We start from the raw sequence: 17,391 nt of genomic DNA on the forward strand, positions 1-17,391 counted from the left end.
AAGGAAATAAATGAAGTTTTCTCTTTTGGCCCACCAAAAAGTTTTTTCTCCAAAATGGAGAGAAAACTGAGAGAAAGAAACTCATGAAATGAACTTTCAAAAATACCCTTAAAATTCACCTTCAAGTGTCCAATGTGTTGACTTTTTATTTTTTATTTTCATTTTTTCTTCCTTTGTTACTGACTATGGACTTTATTCTTTGTTATTGACGTGATGGTTTTTTTTTTTTTTTTCCTGAACGTAGCTTCTTTTCTTTTTTTGCTTGTGTTTATTTTCTCATTAATTTTGGTTGGTTTTTGTTTTTTTGAAAACATTTGTTATGCTTTGTTTTTATACTTTAATGAGTGTCTACCTATACATAATTTTTTTTTAAAGTATAATGTGCTATCTTTTATTTTATTTAATAGGGACATGATGGTCAATTTATACCAACTTTATTTTCAACAAAACAAAATAATTTTTCATTCATCCACTTTTCCATCCTCCCAACCAAACACAAATGAACGAAACTAAAATATTTTCTAATCTCCCACTTTTCTATCATCTTTGCATTTTCTATACTCCCACTTTTCTATCCTCCCAACCAAATGAACCTTTAGATGAGATATGCATCCAAAATATAAATCCAAACAAATATTTTTTTGGAGTGAGTGAAAAAGTATTTTGGTTTAATTTTGTGATATTTTTTTTGATGTGAAAATGAAATGATCACTTTAAAGAAGATATTATGAAATCCAAAACAAATGAAAATCAAAATAGTACTGCTACATTAGGATTGGAATTCTGAATAGTTCATCCAAATACTCATCAAATGTCAATGAACACAGCTTTTTACGAGGTCTTGTGCTTTAGCTTCTATTCAAACTGTTTTTAGAACATGAAAATTGTACCACTGTGAACTTCTAGTTCAATTAAATTAATTTCTTTATGTTTTTATTTTATACAAGGACAGAATAAGCCAACAACTTAACAACGCCTTAAATCCCAACTAGTTTTGATTGGTCATGCTCAAGCTGAAGTCCCATAATTTCTTTGCCAATTCTGCATCTTGAGCATGAGAGCTTGCTTTTGCTTTATTACTATCCATGAAATATTCACCACTTATTCCTTTAACTTGTGGATGCAATGCCACATAGCATTGAGTTGCTGCTCCCTGCAACCATGTAAATAAATTCAATAAGCAACCATGCTGCAAGGGGGCAACTGAATTCATCAAGTGAAGCTTTTTAAGTGGTTTTTGATAGGATTTGCAGGTACACTCATAGTAGTAGCACATATGAATTATATGCCATGATACATACCTGAGGAACATTTTTCAGCACATATTTACCAAGGGTATTAGCAATAACTGCATTGAGCCAATAGAATAAAATTATTAGCAAAAAACCAGACAATTTCACATTCAGTGAGTGAAGTTAGAAACTCATGATCTAATAATGATTTTTATTGGGAAATCCATCAAATGCATCATGCAGAGGGTTGTCTCCTGGTGATACGGTGGAATAACTTAGTTGTCTTTATTATAACTAAAAAGAGCCCACAAAGTTCCTCAACTAGATGTGTGGCACAAGCATATTAATACAGATTTTGTGCAAATACAAAGTATAATACCTGAAACCTGATTCTATTCAACCAAAATAAATAAATAATAAAGAACCTGATCCTAAAAGAGTATAGGAATACTAGGAATTCACTTAGTGTCGATATGAAATTACATACTTAAACATATAATTAAATATAAGTAAAATTGCTCAGAAGTTTACCATTCAAGAAACTGTGGTGACGCAGAAGATTTGTAACAATTGCTCCTGGATGAAGGGAATTAGCAGTTATCTCTACCCCTTCTTCCTGTTTAAAAGAGGGAAAAAACCAACAATTGCAGATTATATTCCGCCTCACATGACAATATGACTAGTATGGAATTATGAACTGAAAGACTGGTTAAAAGAACGTAAAATGACTGTTATCATCATTCCTGCCCTGAAGGAAAATAAATTGACCTTACATCATGATCTCTACGTTGCATCCAATAGACAATCTTTAGTACGGAGGATGTAGCCATTATGTCTCACTTTTACATGAGAATATTTCGCAAATAATTGTCTATACCTCTACAATTACTGTGTGTGTGTGTGTGTATATATATATAATCACTTTTTCCTGATAGTACATGCAATTATTCAAACTTGGTAAATGACCCCAAGTCATTTAATTCAACCAGCAGCAATCAGAATAGGGGAACTCAAGTGACTCCAGAATTTATTTTTGATGCTACCCAAAATAAGAATAATTTATAGTTTTCCACCATATCAAGTCCCAGTCACACACCAAATCAAGTTATTACTTTATTTATATGAATATCATCTATGTGGACCTATTAAAAAAAGACTATTCTAGTAATTTTAGCTATGCCTAGGTGACATTTATCAAAAAAAGAAGAAGCTATGCCTAGGTGACACTTATCAAGTTATGTCCAGGTGACAGTTTCCCTAGCCTGACTCCCCCGATGCCTTTATCACGTTTATGGCAGGCAATGGCAGTAGGGAAGTTTCTTAGTGTGCCCAAGGATATCAAGCACACCAAGGATTATATGCTAGGCCAGAGTCACAAAGTATAACAATCTTATCACTTATAGACTAAGCTAACAATTCACTGTTTCTAAAAATTAAGACATAACATTATACTACAGACTTTTTATTAAGTAAAATATTTTTATTCAAAAATAGAGAGAATTAAAATATATAACATTATGCTATACACAGGATGTTCTCAATTGACTTACTAATAATCTTAAATGAAGTGACCAATCAATTAAGTAAACAAGAAAGAATAAGAGATTGCATAAGCGAGAAGTTTAGTGCTTAGCTGCTAAAGATGAAAAAAGGGAAGAGAACAGCAAGTGAGGACTTAAAAGATAAAGTCCAGCATCTTTGGCATGTTATGATTACGAACACTTCACTTACATTCCTGTACTTTCTCTGGGTATGAATATTTTCAACACTTTATCTTGTTTACCTCTACTACTATACTTTTGAAAGTGTAATCAAATTGATCATGATGCAAACAAATAAAAAAATTTTGAACTGCAGTATTAGTAAATCTTCAGATAATTTCATGTGCACCACTTATGCATCACCTCACCTGGAAGCAGCTGGTATTCCTAAGACATTGTAATGACAACATCAAACAGGCAAACACACACACTCAAGCAGAAATGTCTTAAAAGAAAATAATTCAGTTGACTCCCAACCATCTATAGTGACATATCTTTGGTCATTGGAAGCTTTTATATATATATTTGACAATAAACATGAACAATGTGCAGCTTGCATAAGCATTTCGTAGTCAGCTAATCCAGGAATTGAACAATTTTTTTGCAAAGCCTAGACTATTCTACGATATATAGTTGATGGTTTATAAGCATTGAGTACCTTCAAGTGCCTCGCAAGCTCATTAGCATGCAAAATGTTGGAAAGCTTTGATTGTCCATAAGCATAGATACTGTTGTATCTGTTAATTATCAAGTAAAAATTGAGGTAAAAATATAAGCTATTTATGAGCACCTCAAGCCCTAAAACATAAATTACTAGGAGGCAAGAGTCATCAAATTGTCCAGTAAAACTTTTACCCTGATTCATCATTGATCTTATCAAAACGAATCCCTTCACGATACGCATATCGGTGACCCTCTGATGATAAATTAACAATCCTTCCCTCCTTGTTGCTTTCGCAAGCCGTTTTTTTCATGGTCTCCAATAGAAGGTTTGTCAAAAGAAAATGACCTGAGAAATGGTAATAAAACCTCAAGCACTCCATATTCCACTCATTTGAAGGGTAAATAGAAAGTATACCATTCAGAAAATATTTCTACAAAGATGCAGTTGGGAGTGCATATTTTAAGTTTAATAACAATATTTTTCTTTATTTACCAAAGAAAAGTGTTGAATCCTATTGATAATTTAAAGGAATAACCCAACTAAAAGAAGTAACTTTGGATCTTGGGACAAGCTTTATTTCTGATTTGAAAATTAAACTATTTATGATTTTCCAAAATAATAAATGAAGAAGGGAAAATTCAGTGACTAAAACTTCCCCCTTTTTCTGATATTTTCAACCCAACTCACCATGAAATAGAGTATTGCCACCTTAAAGATAGATCAAAGGAACTTAAGAGTAACATACCTAAATGGTTAGTTGCAAACTGCAGTTCTATGTTGTCTTGGGAAAGCTTGAATGGAGTTGCCATCACCCCTGCATTGTTACTTTCAAACAAACAATAGACAATATTACTCCTTATCAATGAGCTATCCAATCTAAACGCAGGACTCAAACATGAATTTTTTTTTTTAAAATCTTGTAGGGAGCAAGGATTTCCATTTTAGCGAGTTCAATGAAAAACTACAACAAAGAAGGAATCAACAAAACAACTATGATAAAAAAATTTATGCAAGCATGCAGCCCACAGAGACACACGATTGCATGTTTGCACCCAAGCTGATACCCCCACTGACACACACACAAAGACAACTATATGAAAATGGAATTTAAACAGTTACAATAGCTCCAGCTTAGTGTGCTTACATGAGGAGATTCAGTGGAAGACCTGAAGCATTATAATCTGATGCAAATTTCCTTACGGATCCCATTGAGCTAAGATCTAACTCCATGACATCAATTTTAGCATTGGGATTTTCCTTCAGTATTTGTTCTTTGACATTCTTACCAGCATCAGTGTTCCTTACAGCCATAATAACATGGACACCACGCAACGTAAGAACACGTGTTGTCTCTACACCAAGACCACTTGATGCTCCTGAATTCAAATAAATGTGAGAACTGAAATATGTTAAAATGTGCAGAATTCACCCATTGTTCTATCCAATAAAAGGGATACAACGTGGGTGAGGTCAATATGTCACTCTTTTTGCATTTTGAAACTGAAATCATATCAGACACATTCAGCAATGTACAAAGTGGAAAAAGAAAGAAAAAAAAAACTAGTCTTAATAGATTGAACTACCAACACCGCAATGACACCAAGAAATTTTTTATATTTTCTAAAACTCAACAGTACAAGTGAAGAAGTCACAATGCCACAAGAACACAGGAAAAAGTAAAAGCTTTATTCTTTTTCATTTTTCCCCCTTTTTTAAATTTCCCACTTTCCAAATACTTCAAAAAAATCTTCGCTGAGTTCACTCTTCCAAAGCAATCAAGTCCTAAATAAGTATACTTTTGGGAACTCACAAAACTACCACAATATTGAAGGATCATCAATTCACATAGATAATATTTATATATGCGAACATGCTAATTTTGAAATTTAATCCAACAGTCTAACAATTCCCACAAAACTAATATTTTTTCAATTAGAGCAGGACTATAATCAATCGAGAATCAGTACCAATTAATAAAGTAGAATACAAATTAATGATAATCACCATAGTGAACCTGAATCCACCAACTTGTAGTGAGTCATGTATTTGCTCGGTTTCATCAAATCCTAAAACTCTACAGCTTGCACGTTCATGATTTTATCACAAAAAATATCATTGCAAAAGCAGAGAACTTTGTAATATTCCAGGACTTTTTCTCCACTCTCGTACAAAAATATTTTTATCATATTTCACCAAAAAATCAAATTGTTTTAGCCCTTTGTCATTTCTTCTTGGTTTACCAATTCAAACCCTTTTAATCTGCTTTTTTATAAATAACTGAAAAACCATTACATAATAGGCTGATGCCAATGAAAGAACAACATCAGCATCTACAGAATAAAAAAACAGTCTTTCATCCATTTATTCCCAACCCCATCGCACACACACTCCTGATTCTCGAATGAGATTTACAACAATCTGAACCCACAAATTCCTGAATTAGAATAAAGGCAAATCAAAGAACACCCAGAATAATGAAAAATTAAAAAGAAAAAGACCTGTGACAATAGCAGTAAGACCAGTTCCATCAATTCCTTGGGTAACTTCCTCAGCTGTGGAAGAGGCTGAGAACCCAGATGGCCCTTTCCAGCTAAAAATCCACATCTTTTGCTTTGCCAAAAACAAATAGCCAAACTCACAATCACAAACTCCCTCTCTTTCTGTATAGTCCACACTACTGATATAGTCTTGGCTGTGATTCTCAAAAAAAGAAAAAAAAAAAAAAAAAAAGGAAAAAAAGAAAGAATATATTATTATTATTATATCCTTTCAAAAAAAAGTATTATTATTATTATTATTATTATACTACAATTGGGAAATTATTAAATGGTTTTACTAATTTTGGATCGTGGTATATAATCAATCTTATTGAATTTGGGCCTTACAAGGTTCATAATCATAAGACTGACTAGGATGCAGTACTAGGATGACCCAGCTGCATTATATTCCTCTTGTGTTCACATTATTGGGTATGGTTGTTGGATGTGATATCAATTCAACGGCTAGGATGGGTCCTGTGGTATTTTCTAAGCTAAAACGTCATGATCAAGATCAAGATCAAGATCAAGCCCCAGTCCCCTCGAATTGTAACAAGATCATTAATAACCTTAGTCAACCCCCAAAGCCCAAGGCCACGCCAAGGGTATTCCCTTTCGTCTCAATTTATTTGTTTTTTATTTTATTTTAGAATATTTGAAAATATTTTTTTATTTTTAAAAATAAAAATTATTAGTTTACTAATATTTCTATTATATTCTTATTTTATTTTCAAAATTATTTGAAAAGAAAACTAACAAATATTTAAAAAAATCAATGTAATTAGAGGCACCTTTTCAATTGCCTCATTAAGAATAAATTTTTTTTTTTTAAAGCTGATAAATTTATTTAACGGTAGTTTTATAAACTTATACATTTCTATAAGGCAGACAAGATAATAAATGATATTTCTTAAAAAAGTTTGATTTTTCAAACAGGACAAACAAATTGGGTTGGAGGGAGTATATACAATTTCAGATTCTTTCCATTAGATTCAGTTTTATCAAAAAAATCCTCAGCTACCACATTCCTCAAAAAAAAAAAAAAAAAAAATCCTCAGCTAATTGTCTTGTTTCGTTTTTATTATACTTTGAGAAGAGTATGAGTTGAAGTTGCAAAATTGAGTTGTTTGTATTTTTATTTATTTATTTTTTATGATTATTTTTTTTTTCAAACCAAGATACTAATTAGCTTTTAGTGTACGCGAAATTTAAATCTCAGATTTTTTATTTGACAATAAGAGAATTTATCAACTGATTTAATTTAAACTTTATTTTTATTATTGATATGTTGATAACTTGATATATTTTTATAGAGCATATTTTCATATTTTGGGACTGGTGTCCAAATTTTGGCAGTAGGATTTGAATTGGACATATTTCGTCTTCAAAAAAAATAAAAACAACATAACCTTTTTTTTTTTTCTTTTCTTTTCTTAGGTGCTAAAGTCAATTATGAAATCAAAATCATTGATGTTATTTATTCTTTGAAAAGGGATTTAAATCATATCATATACTATACTATATAATAAAAGTTTGACTTAAAAACCGTGGTTGCATCTAGTGGCTACTTTCACTAAATAAATTAATTTTATATTATTTATAGGATATATTTCCTCAAATTAGGAGATATTATTTAAATTTTTTTTAATTTAGGTGAAAGTTTATCTTTTAAATTTTAATAAATTAAAATTCTATTCAAACTAAAAGGCTATTATAAAAAAAATTCTAAACTTAAATCTCAAACAACAATCCACCTTTTTTATCCTCAAAAAAAAAAAAAAAAAAAAAAAAAAAAAAAAAAAAAAAAACTCCACGTTTTAATTTCTACTCCCATACTCCAACTAAAAGTCTATTAACAATATTTTAAGAACAACTAATTTGTAAATTAATTTTATATTATTTGTTATGATATATTTCCTCAAATTAGGGGATAATATTTAACAATTGTTTAATTTAGATAGAATTTTATCATTTAAACTTCAACAAATTTAAATTCTACTCAAACTAAAAGTTTATTATAAAAAATTTATAAACTTAAATATTTCAACAAATTTAAATTCTATTTAAATTAAAAGTATATTATAAAAAATTCTAAACTTAAATCCAAACATGAAACAACAACCCATGTTTCTTTCTCAAAAAAAAAAAAAAAAAAAACTACCTTTTGACTTCTACACCAACTAAAAGTCTATTATCAACATTTTAAGATTTACTAATTAATAAATTAATTTTATATTACTTCTTATGATATATCTCATCAAATTAAGGAATGACATTTAACAACTATTTAATTTAAATAGAACTAAAAGTCCATCATCAAATTTTCTAAACTTAAATCTCACACAACTCACGTGTTTGTTTTTGTTTTTTCCTCACATTGCATCTTATTAAACTAATATTTTATTAAGATATTAAGCAACAAGACTCTTGACTAAGGAATAAGATTTAACAATAATTTAATTTAGATAAAATTGTATCATCAATATATATACTTATTTTAGTAAAAGTTTGTCACAGTAAAAATTGGATGTTTTTATCAGTATACATATACTAATTTCAGATTTGATGCTAAATGATAAATTATGGAGGTGAATTACTTACTATGTCACTGTAGAGAAGGAAAATTTGCGACTAATCACAAATTGACACATTATACTACTAAGTCCACAAAGTATGGCAATTATAGAGCACCATGTATTACAACTAGGTTCTACCATCACCATTCAGAAACTAACAAAAATTTGCCAAGTGTCATGAAATAAAAACATAAAGAGCATGCAAAATGTCAATCACACATCGGCTCATGTAAGCAATGATGTAAGTAGTCTGACGCGTGTAAGCAATGACACATGTCACACATCAACACGTGTAAGTAATGACATCTGGTGCATGTGAGTGATGACATAAGCGATCTAATCAATTGCTGACATGTATCACCTTGAAAATCAAGATATTTCGGCCAATCAAATGATGCCATGTGTCTTGGAAAAAAGTCTTAAAAATCCTCCAATCAAATTGTGACATGTGTCACCAATAAGATTCTACCACGTGTCCCTCACCTACTCCCAAACTCCTATAAATAGAAGCCTTCCTAACACACACCAAGACATCTTAGAACATACCAAGGCATCCATGCCACAACCAGCATCAAGAAAGATTTAGAAGTACAGAAGCTTTGTTGGAATTAAGCATATCCACGAGTCGGATTGGTTCGGGTTTGAGCCTGAACCAAACTCGACTCAATTGGGTTAAGTGATTGGATCTTAGACTGGTATTTGACCAAATAGTCAGGCCGGACCCGATGTTTCGGGCCATCGGTTGGGCTGGTCGGAGTTGTTGGTTAGACGAGTTTGGACCATAGATTGGGCCAATATTTTGGACTTCTATAAAATTTATTTTAGTTCAATTTTTTCAGTCTTTTTAGCCCAAATTAAGAGTTTGGCAGTCATATATTTTTTATTTTCCATATAAAACAGATTGGGCCTCACTTTTACTCTTTTTTTTTTTTAATGGGCCTTCAAGATAAACATAAATTAAGCAATTATTCTATTTATAAATCCATTGGGTTTTCAGGAAACATCATGGAAAAAACACCTCACCACAAGACACAAAATAAGCCTATTTTTACCACATCTGTTAAGCATCCACACATTAAACATCCTGGACAAAATACCTCACCACAGCACACAAAATAAACCTATTTTTACCACATTTGTTAAGCATCCTCACATTAACCACAAAATAAACACAGCAAAATATATTGTAAAACTTGGATAAAATAGCACAACATTACTAACAACACACAAAATCCTATTTTCACCACATGTGACTTGTTAAACAGCTACACATTGACTACCAAAAAATAAACACAACAAAATAGAATTTATAACCTGGACAAAATAGCAAAAGACAACACACAAACATGCCTATTTTTACCACCTGTGATTTGTTAAACATCCACACAATATAAGCACCTGGCAGTAAGCTTGTAGCTCAATACAAGTCATATATATTTAAGAAAAACCCAAAGGCATAAAAGCCATACTTAACACCTATATTAAACCTACCAATCACACTACAAGTAATATTTCCAATAACAAATAAGTCAACCACAGCAAGTATAAACAACAAATTTATACTACAATATTTCTATCTATATATATAAATGGATATATACTAAGTAAGCCATATAGGCAGAGAAGGCAATTAGATTGCTGCAAGTTTTTAAGGCAGTAAACCACAAGGCAGTAAGCTTGCTAGCTATACAATGTTCCCAGCAATATAATTAATTACAATTATAAAATACCACAGGTATTTCCAAAAAATAGATTTTCTAAAGCATTGAATGACAAATACTCTAGCTAATAAGGCTATAACTTATAGAAAAGAAAACCTATTGACTAAAATTTATTTTTTATAAGCATTAAGAGTAGTATTGCTAGAAAATAAATATACAAAAAAACTTCCAAAATGCTCCCAAAAGGCTGCCTTCTTTACAAAATAAATGATTCCTCCTACAGTAGACATAAAATATTTAATAAATAATACATTAGTACCAAATACAAAACCAACTAGAAAGGATAGCAAGTTCATAACAGTAAAGGGCCAAAGACAGTTACATACCAAGTCAATTATCAATTTTTAATACTAATTAAGGGTCGTTTGCCTAAACTAGAACCCAATTTTGAGTTAGTACTTGTTGATGCACTTGGTGATGATTGTTGGTTTAAAACTAGAAAAGAAAAGGAAATAAATACAATAGATTAAATTTTGTTTAAATACATGAGACATTCAATAAGAATTAATAGATAATAAGTTCCAGAATTTAAACATATTATCTAAATCATGAAATTCCTTCTCCAACGCCTCAACCTCATCCCTTGATTAGTGATGAGAATTTGGAACTATGGCTTGAAGCCAATTTTGTGCACATACAATGTTCTGAACCATGAAAGGAGTAAGAGAACTTCGAAATGGATTAACAATGCAACCTCTGGTGCTAATTGTTGACTTAGATGCAACAGTAGAAACTTGTATAGCCAGCACATCCTTAGCCACTTTGGATAACAGTTGGTACCTACTAGAATTGTCATTCCACCACCCCAATGCCTCAAAATTCACATCCTTTCTACTATTACAATTTTCAGCCAAATACTTTTCAACCTCATTACTACAACTTATAGATTGCTCAGCTTCTAAGAAAAGCTCATATCGAGAGTGAACCATCACATATAGATCACTAGCATCACCTTCCATTTGTGTCCTCTCACTCCCACTTGGTTCTTACACATTTGGGGAATGAACAAAACAGTACAAATTATACAACCTCATCAAAAGATCTTTCACCTTATCAACCATCACTTTCCCCACTGCATTTCCATAAATTTCAGAAAAAGAAAATTTCAAAAACCTCAATTTTTTTCGTGGATCAAGAACCCAAGTCACATACAGAAGATGATTAATTTTATCACCTTTCCTCCAATTCTTAAATTTAGTTTGTATGTTTGTGGTTGTGTTTTTCAAGAGGGTGTTTTGGGATTTAACTAAATGAGAAATACTCTTCTAAATAACAAATATCTCATCGAATAAGACATTTGAAGTAACATTCAAAGAGCCAAAGAACTTCTTTGTTGCATTGTAAAAAAGCCTCATGAAAGTCACAAATGCCCTGCAATTTTGAAAATCACTCATACAAGAAACCACCACTATCTTCCTTGGTCCTAAAGTATGACGAATAACCATCATCTTCAAAGTCCATTCTAAGGAACACTTTCTAAAATTTTTCAGCAGTTTCTAACATGAGGTAAGTTGAGTTCCACCTAGTAGGTACATCTAGACAAAGAAGACTCTTGGACTTCATGTACCTCACAGCTTCACACACCTTAGCAATAGATGTATCAATTTCTTTCAAACCCCCTTCACAATGAGATTTAGGATATGAACACAAAACTTCATGTGCATGAACTCGTTTTTTAAAACCATCCCATTCCAATCTTTTGTTACTTTTTGCAAAAACTAAATCGTGGTTAAATTGGAGTTAGCATTATCCACTGTCAAAGTGAATATGGCATCAATACGCCACTCACGCAAAGACATCTCAATCTTTCTACCTATAGTCTCCCTTTTGTGGTCTTCAACTTGACAAAAATTTAAAATTCTCTTATGCAACTTCCAAGCATCATCACTAAAGTGACATGTGAGACACATATGACTCAAATTTTGAATAAAAATCCATGTGTCCGTAGTAAGACACACCCTACAAACTTTTAAGGATTTCCTTAGCTTCTCTCTCTCAGTATTATTAAATCCAATTACATCTCTAGCCACAGTTTGACGAGATGGAATATTCTTTAGATGGAGCTTAGGTTGTAAGGTAGTTACATATTTCTTAAACCTATACCCCTCAACACACCTAAAAGACAACTTATCAATTATAATAATTTTAGCAAGTGCCTTTCTAGAAGCCTTAACAGTAAAGGTTGTTGACACAAGTTGGAACCCTTCATCTCCATCATTTTTGGGTTCAAAAGCTAAGGTTTTCTGCCCTTTAACTTCTTCTCTATTAGGGTTCTTGGGACAATTTATCACATGAGCTAACAAATTACTAGTACCACAACTCTTACTATCAGCATGATATGATTTTTTACAATAATTACATATGGCCTTAGTGACATCCTCTTCTACCTTTATTTTTCAAAATGATTCCAAACTAAAGACTTTTTCCTACCATTACTAGTACCAGTCTTACTCACTTTGCAAGGTGCAGCTGGGGGCAACTCAGCATCATTAGCTTCAGCTTGAGTAGCAGCAACAACCTCTGTGGTGGTAGTTGCACCATCAGCTTGGGTGGCAGTAGAACTATCAACTTGTGCAGTAATAGAACCATCAGCTTGTGTAGAAACAGAGGGTTCCATGACCTAAAAAAAATCAAATATAAATATTAGCAAACTAGAACAACAAGAATAATTAATAATAATAATTACACAAACCAAAAAAGGAAAAACTTTGATGCTTGAATCCAGATAACAGTATCCTGCATAAAAAAAAAAAAAAAAAAAAAAAAATCTAACATAAAACATAAAATAGTATCCTACATAAAATATAAAACTAAATAGAACACAGATACAAACAATATGATGCTTGAAATTTTATTAAATAATAAAAGTAGAAAAATTGGTGCTCAAAATTTATTAAACAAAATCAGCAAAGCGACAACAACACAACAACCACAACAGCATAAGTAACATTCATCAATTCTAACAAAAAAAGAATAAAATCCCAACTTTTAACGTAAAACACAAAGAGAAACAAAAATTATACGTTAAAGAAACCGTGGGTGTTGGAGTTTTGAATTTGAAGACTGAAAACCCCATTTGGACAACTTTCAATTCCTGAATAAAATTGAAATAGGAGCAGAATTAATCAAACAAATGAACAAAGAACAAAAGTAAAATGGTTAGGGTTTCAATTTTTTTTAGTTAGTGTTTCAAATTATAAAACTTTGAGTTTATTTGATTTTTAACAGTAGATTTTCATAAATCATAACAAATAAAATTTTACTAAATAATAAAAGTAGAAACATTGATGCTCAAAATTTATTAAACAACAACAACAAAATGACAACAACATCTACAACAACATAAGTAGCATGCATCAACTCTAACATAAAAAGAACAAAATCTCAACTTTAAACACAAAAAAGAAAAGGAAACAAAAATCATACCTTAAAAAAATCGTGGGTGTTTGAGTTTCAAATTTGAAGACTGAAAACCCCACTTGTACAACTTTCAATTCCTGAATAAAAATAAAATAGGAACAAAATTAATGAAACAAATGAACAAAGAACAAAAGTAAAATAGTTAAGGTTTCAATTTTTTTTTTTAGTTAGGGTTTTAAATTATATAACTTTGGGTTTATTTGATTTTAATAGTAGATTTCCATGACAAATAAAATCAATGAAAGACTGAAAAAAAAAAAGAGAGATGAGAAAATGAGAATATTTACCTTAAGGAAAGGGTGATCTTTTCAACGGTTCAACCCATATGATCGGTGGTAGGGAGAGGAGTGGGTGATTGTGGCGGCAAAATGAAGAGTGGGTGCTAGTGGCGGCGGCAGCGACAACTAGGTATGAACTTGTAGTGAGAAGTTAGGGTTTGGACCTTGGAGTAGAGAGAGGCAAAGTGAGAATTGAGAGTTTGAGAGTGTGGTTTGTTCATAGGTGAAAGTGAGAAGACCGAAGCTTAAGGCCTTTAAAGATTGAAGACTGAAGAGTGATGAAGATTTCTTATGGAACTGGTGAAGAGATTTAAGATAGAGAAAGAGCGTCTGGTCTGGTGAAGACTAAAGAGATTAGAAAGAGAGAGCGTATGAGAGATATGAGATTGAGATATCAAGTCAAGAAATTGATATGTAATTGTGACTGTTGGATTGTGTTATTAATTTTGATTTTAACGGTTGATTTATAATTTGGTACCTTTACTTTGAATCACTAATATGATGAGTCTTTATGCTACTTTTCTAGGGTTTACTGATATGACTCAAATGAGTTTGTAGAGTGTAATTTTAACCGTAGATTTTGAATCTTGATTTGGTTTAAATGGTTGGATTTGAAATTGGGAACTAGTGCCAATAAAGGCTGTTGAGATTGGTTTCCCAGTTCTCTGCTATACATTGCCCAATAACTAAAGCATGTGAGTAAGAGTGGATGACTGATTCATACTACCCAAGTATCGGTCGGTTTGGGTTAATTATTTTATAATCCAAAAACCGAACCAAATAATTGGTTATTCTTAAAACAGGATCCGTTACAGACCAAGACTTGCATTTGGAGCTGCCTATGGACCTTCAGGTTGGGCAGGTCAAATTTTCTGGGTCACTGGACTGCCCTAGTTGGAATCAAGCCCTGAAGCCTACAGGAATTTCAAGAACTTCAACCTCAAATATGAAGAACATTCAAAGTAGAATCATCCAAACTACCTACTTAGATCTTAAAGTTTGTTGGAATCAAGCCTAAAAAGCCTTCAGAAACTTCAAGAAACCACATATCAATGAAGCTCTATAGATTCAAACCCCAAAAGCTCTGAAGAACTTCTACCACAAACTTTCGTATACGAAGAACATTTGAAGAGAAATCATCTAAATCATCTTCCTAGATCTCAAAATTCACTGGAATCAAGCTCAAAAGGCTCTAGAAACTCCAAGAAACCACAAATTGGTGAAGCTCTACAGATTCAAGCCTCCAAATCCCCGAAAAATTTCCACCACAAACCTTCAAAGACGAAGAACATACGAAGAACAAAGAATATCTAACAAGCTCATAGCCAGATATTCATTGTAATTCTATTTGAAGGATCTTCGATCCATCCTTCAACCAAATTGAAGGATATTTGGTGTTCGAGTCAAAATCACATTACCACAATTCCAATCAACATGTCTTTCAAAGAGATCAAATTAGAGGATTGCTCTTTTGTAATCATAGAGAGTTGTACCACGCATTCATTAATGAAATTCACATTTGTGAAACTATTTTACTTGTTTAATTTATTTCAAACTCAAAATTTAGTCATCCATAGTTACTACCATTTTTTTAGTGTGTACGTATATTTAGATATGTAATTAAGTATAAGTCAAATGGCACATGATTTTTTTTTTTAAATCTTATAGGGAGCGGGGACTTCCATTTTAGCGAGTTCAAAAAAAGAACCAGCAAAATAACTATATTTTCAGCCCAAAACCAATGGTCCACCATTGAACTTAGGCCGCGGGCCTAGGCCCACAAAATTCCCAACCCAGTCTCTCCTTGCACAGAACGGCACCGTACTACGCCCCACAGTGCAGGCGCATTACGTTGTCGTTTCTCTAAGCTCTAAGGCGGTGGATATTGACACTAAAAAAAAAAAAAAGATTTGGGGTCTAATAACGGTCGAAAACTCCAATTCCTAGTTGGTTTTGGTTTTGGAATTGGGATTAATTGTTGAGAAACGAAGGTTGAGGTTGGTTGTGTTTTGCAATTCGGATTACTTTCTCAAAACAAGATTTACGTAGAAATAAAATAAAAAATAAACCGACTCTAGGAGTGATTGGGAAAAAGAAAGTACTTTACTTGCTACAAAATTATCACCAGGTCTTGGCTCTAATATTGTATTCCAAGTCTGAGTCCGACTCTGAGTTGGGATTAGAGTTCTATTTCTCTATATATAATCATTCCCTTTTTTTTTTCCTCTGTACCCAACACACCGATTAAGAACACTCAGTTTTCTGTTTTGATTTTCTTCTATCTCCTCCAGCTATTTGTATCATCTTTCTTTCATTCATTCATTGGGTTTTTTCTCTAAACCCAAGACCTTTAGAAGAAGAAGCAGCCATGATACCCATCACGCAAAATCTACTACAAACCCTTCAAAACCAAAACAGCCAAATTTCCACCAACTTAGCGCTTTATTCTGGGTTTGGGTTTCACGCCAACAGGTACAACAAAGAACAAGCCATGGTAGCCATCACTCAGAATCTGCTACAAACCCTCGAAAGCCAAAACACCCTAGTTTCCACCGACTTAGCGCTTTCTTGTGTGTTTCGCATTCACACCAAACTCAACGCCAACAAGTGCAAGGCTACTAGCCAAGAAAAAGAAGAGGTTTCAACAGCACTGACGCTGTTTGATGAATCATGGTTTTCTTCCAATAATAAGAGAAAAACCATGCAAAAAGATCAATATACTACTCCTCCTACTTCCATCTCTCACAATTCCATAGTGGCCTCCAACACATTAGAAGAGATCAGTACGTCCATGATGCTGAGCACTACTGTTTCTCCCTGGACAATCATTAAGAAGCTCACGGCGAGTGATATTGGTAGTTTGAGCCGGCTCTTGGTGCAACAAAGTCTTGTCCGCCATCATATTCTGCCATTCTTTGATACAGACTCGGTTACAAAGATCGAGAGTAACGGATTGAGAGTAACAGTTTTCGATCAAGATTCAAACTCCGATTATGAGTTGGTTTTCAAGAAGTGGCCTTCATCTAAGAGCTATGTTTTTAATGGAAAATGGCACGAGAATTTTGTGGCTAGGAGGGAATTGAAGGTAGGAGATATCACTGGGCTTTACTGGGATCCATGCCATTCAAAGTTCAATTTTTGTGTTCTGCAAAGGGCTCCTCATCATCAGATGTATTAATTAGTCTGCCCTTTCATAGTTTTTAGGCCTACATGATCTTTTATGTAAATTAATCTTGCCAGGAGAAAACATACTCCTATTAGATTAATCTTTTTCTTTCCTTAATTTTTTGGCCAATCTTTGTTATCCCCAATGTAATGTTTCATTAATTGAAGATATCTTTTTTGTTTTGTTTTTTCGTTTTTGTTTCTCTCATTGCTTTCCTTATTCCAAATAGTGTCAATAATTGCTTGTTTAGATGAAA

The 17,391-nt window shown here is 32.4% G+C and overlaps 2 protein-coding genes across 2 annotated transcripts; one reads left to right on the top strand and one right to left on the bottom strand.

Annotated features, from left to right (window-relative positions):
- Positions 1 to 744: 744 nt before the first annotated feature.
- On the bottom strand, positions 745 to 6,171 carry LOC142613623 (short-chain dehydrogenase TIC 32, chloroplastic-like). Its single transcript, XM_075786056.1, has 8 exons — positions 5,936 to 6,171; positions 4,582 to 4,813; positions 4,183 to 4,262; positions 3,629 to 3,782; positions 3,432 to 3,510; positions 1,764 to 1,848; positions 1,302 to 1,348; positions 745 to 1,153 (listed from the first exon to the last, which is right to left on the bottom strand). Exons 1-8 carry the CDS (start codon positions 6,039 to 6,041, stop codon positions 989 to 991), a joined length of 948 nt encoding a protein of 315 aa, XP_075642171.1. The 5' UTR covers positions 6,042 to 6,171; the 3' UTR covers positions 745 to 988.
- Positions 6,172 to 16,460: 10,289 nt separating this feature from the next.
- On the top strand, positions 16,461 to 17,147 carry LOC142612367 (B3 domain-containing protein At2g33720-like). Its single transcript, XM_075784467.1, has one exon. It carries the CDS (start codon positions 16,461 to 16,463, stop codon positions 17,145 to 17,147), a length of 687 nt encoding a protein of 228 aa, XP_075640582.1.
- Positions 17,148 to 17,391: the final 244 nt, after the last annotated feature.

Source organism: Castanea sativa, chromosome 10, assembly GCF_040712315.1.
Source record: "Castanea sativa cultivar Marrone di Chiusa Pesio chromosome 10, ASM4071231v1".
Classification (NCBI taxonomy): domain Eukaryota; kingdom Viridiplantae; phylum Streptophyta; class Magnoliopsida; order Fagales; family Fagaceae; genus Castanea; species Castanea sativa.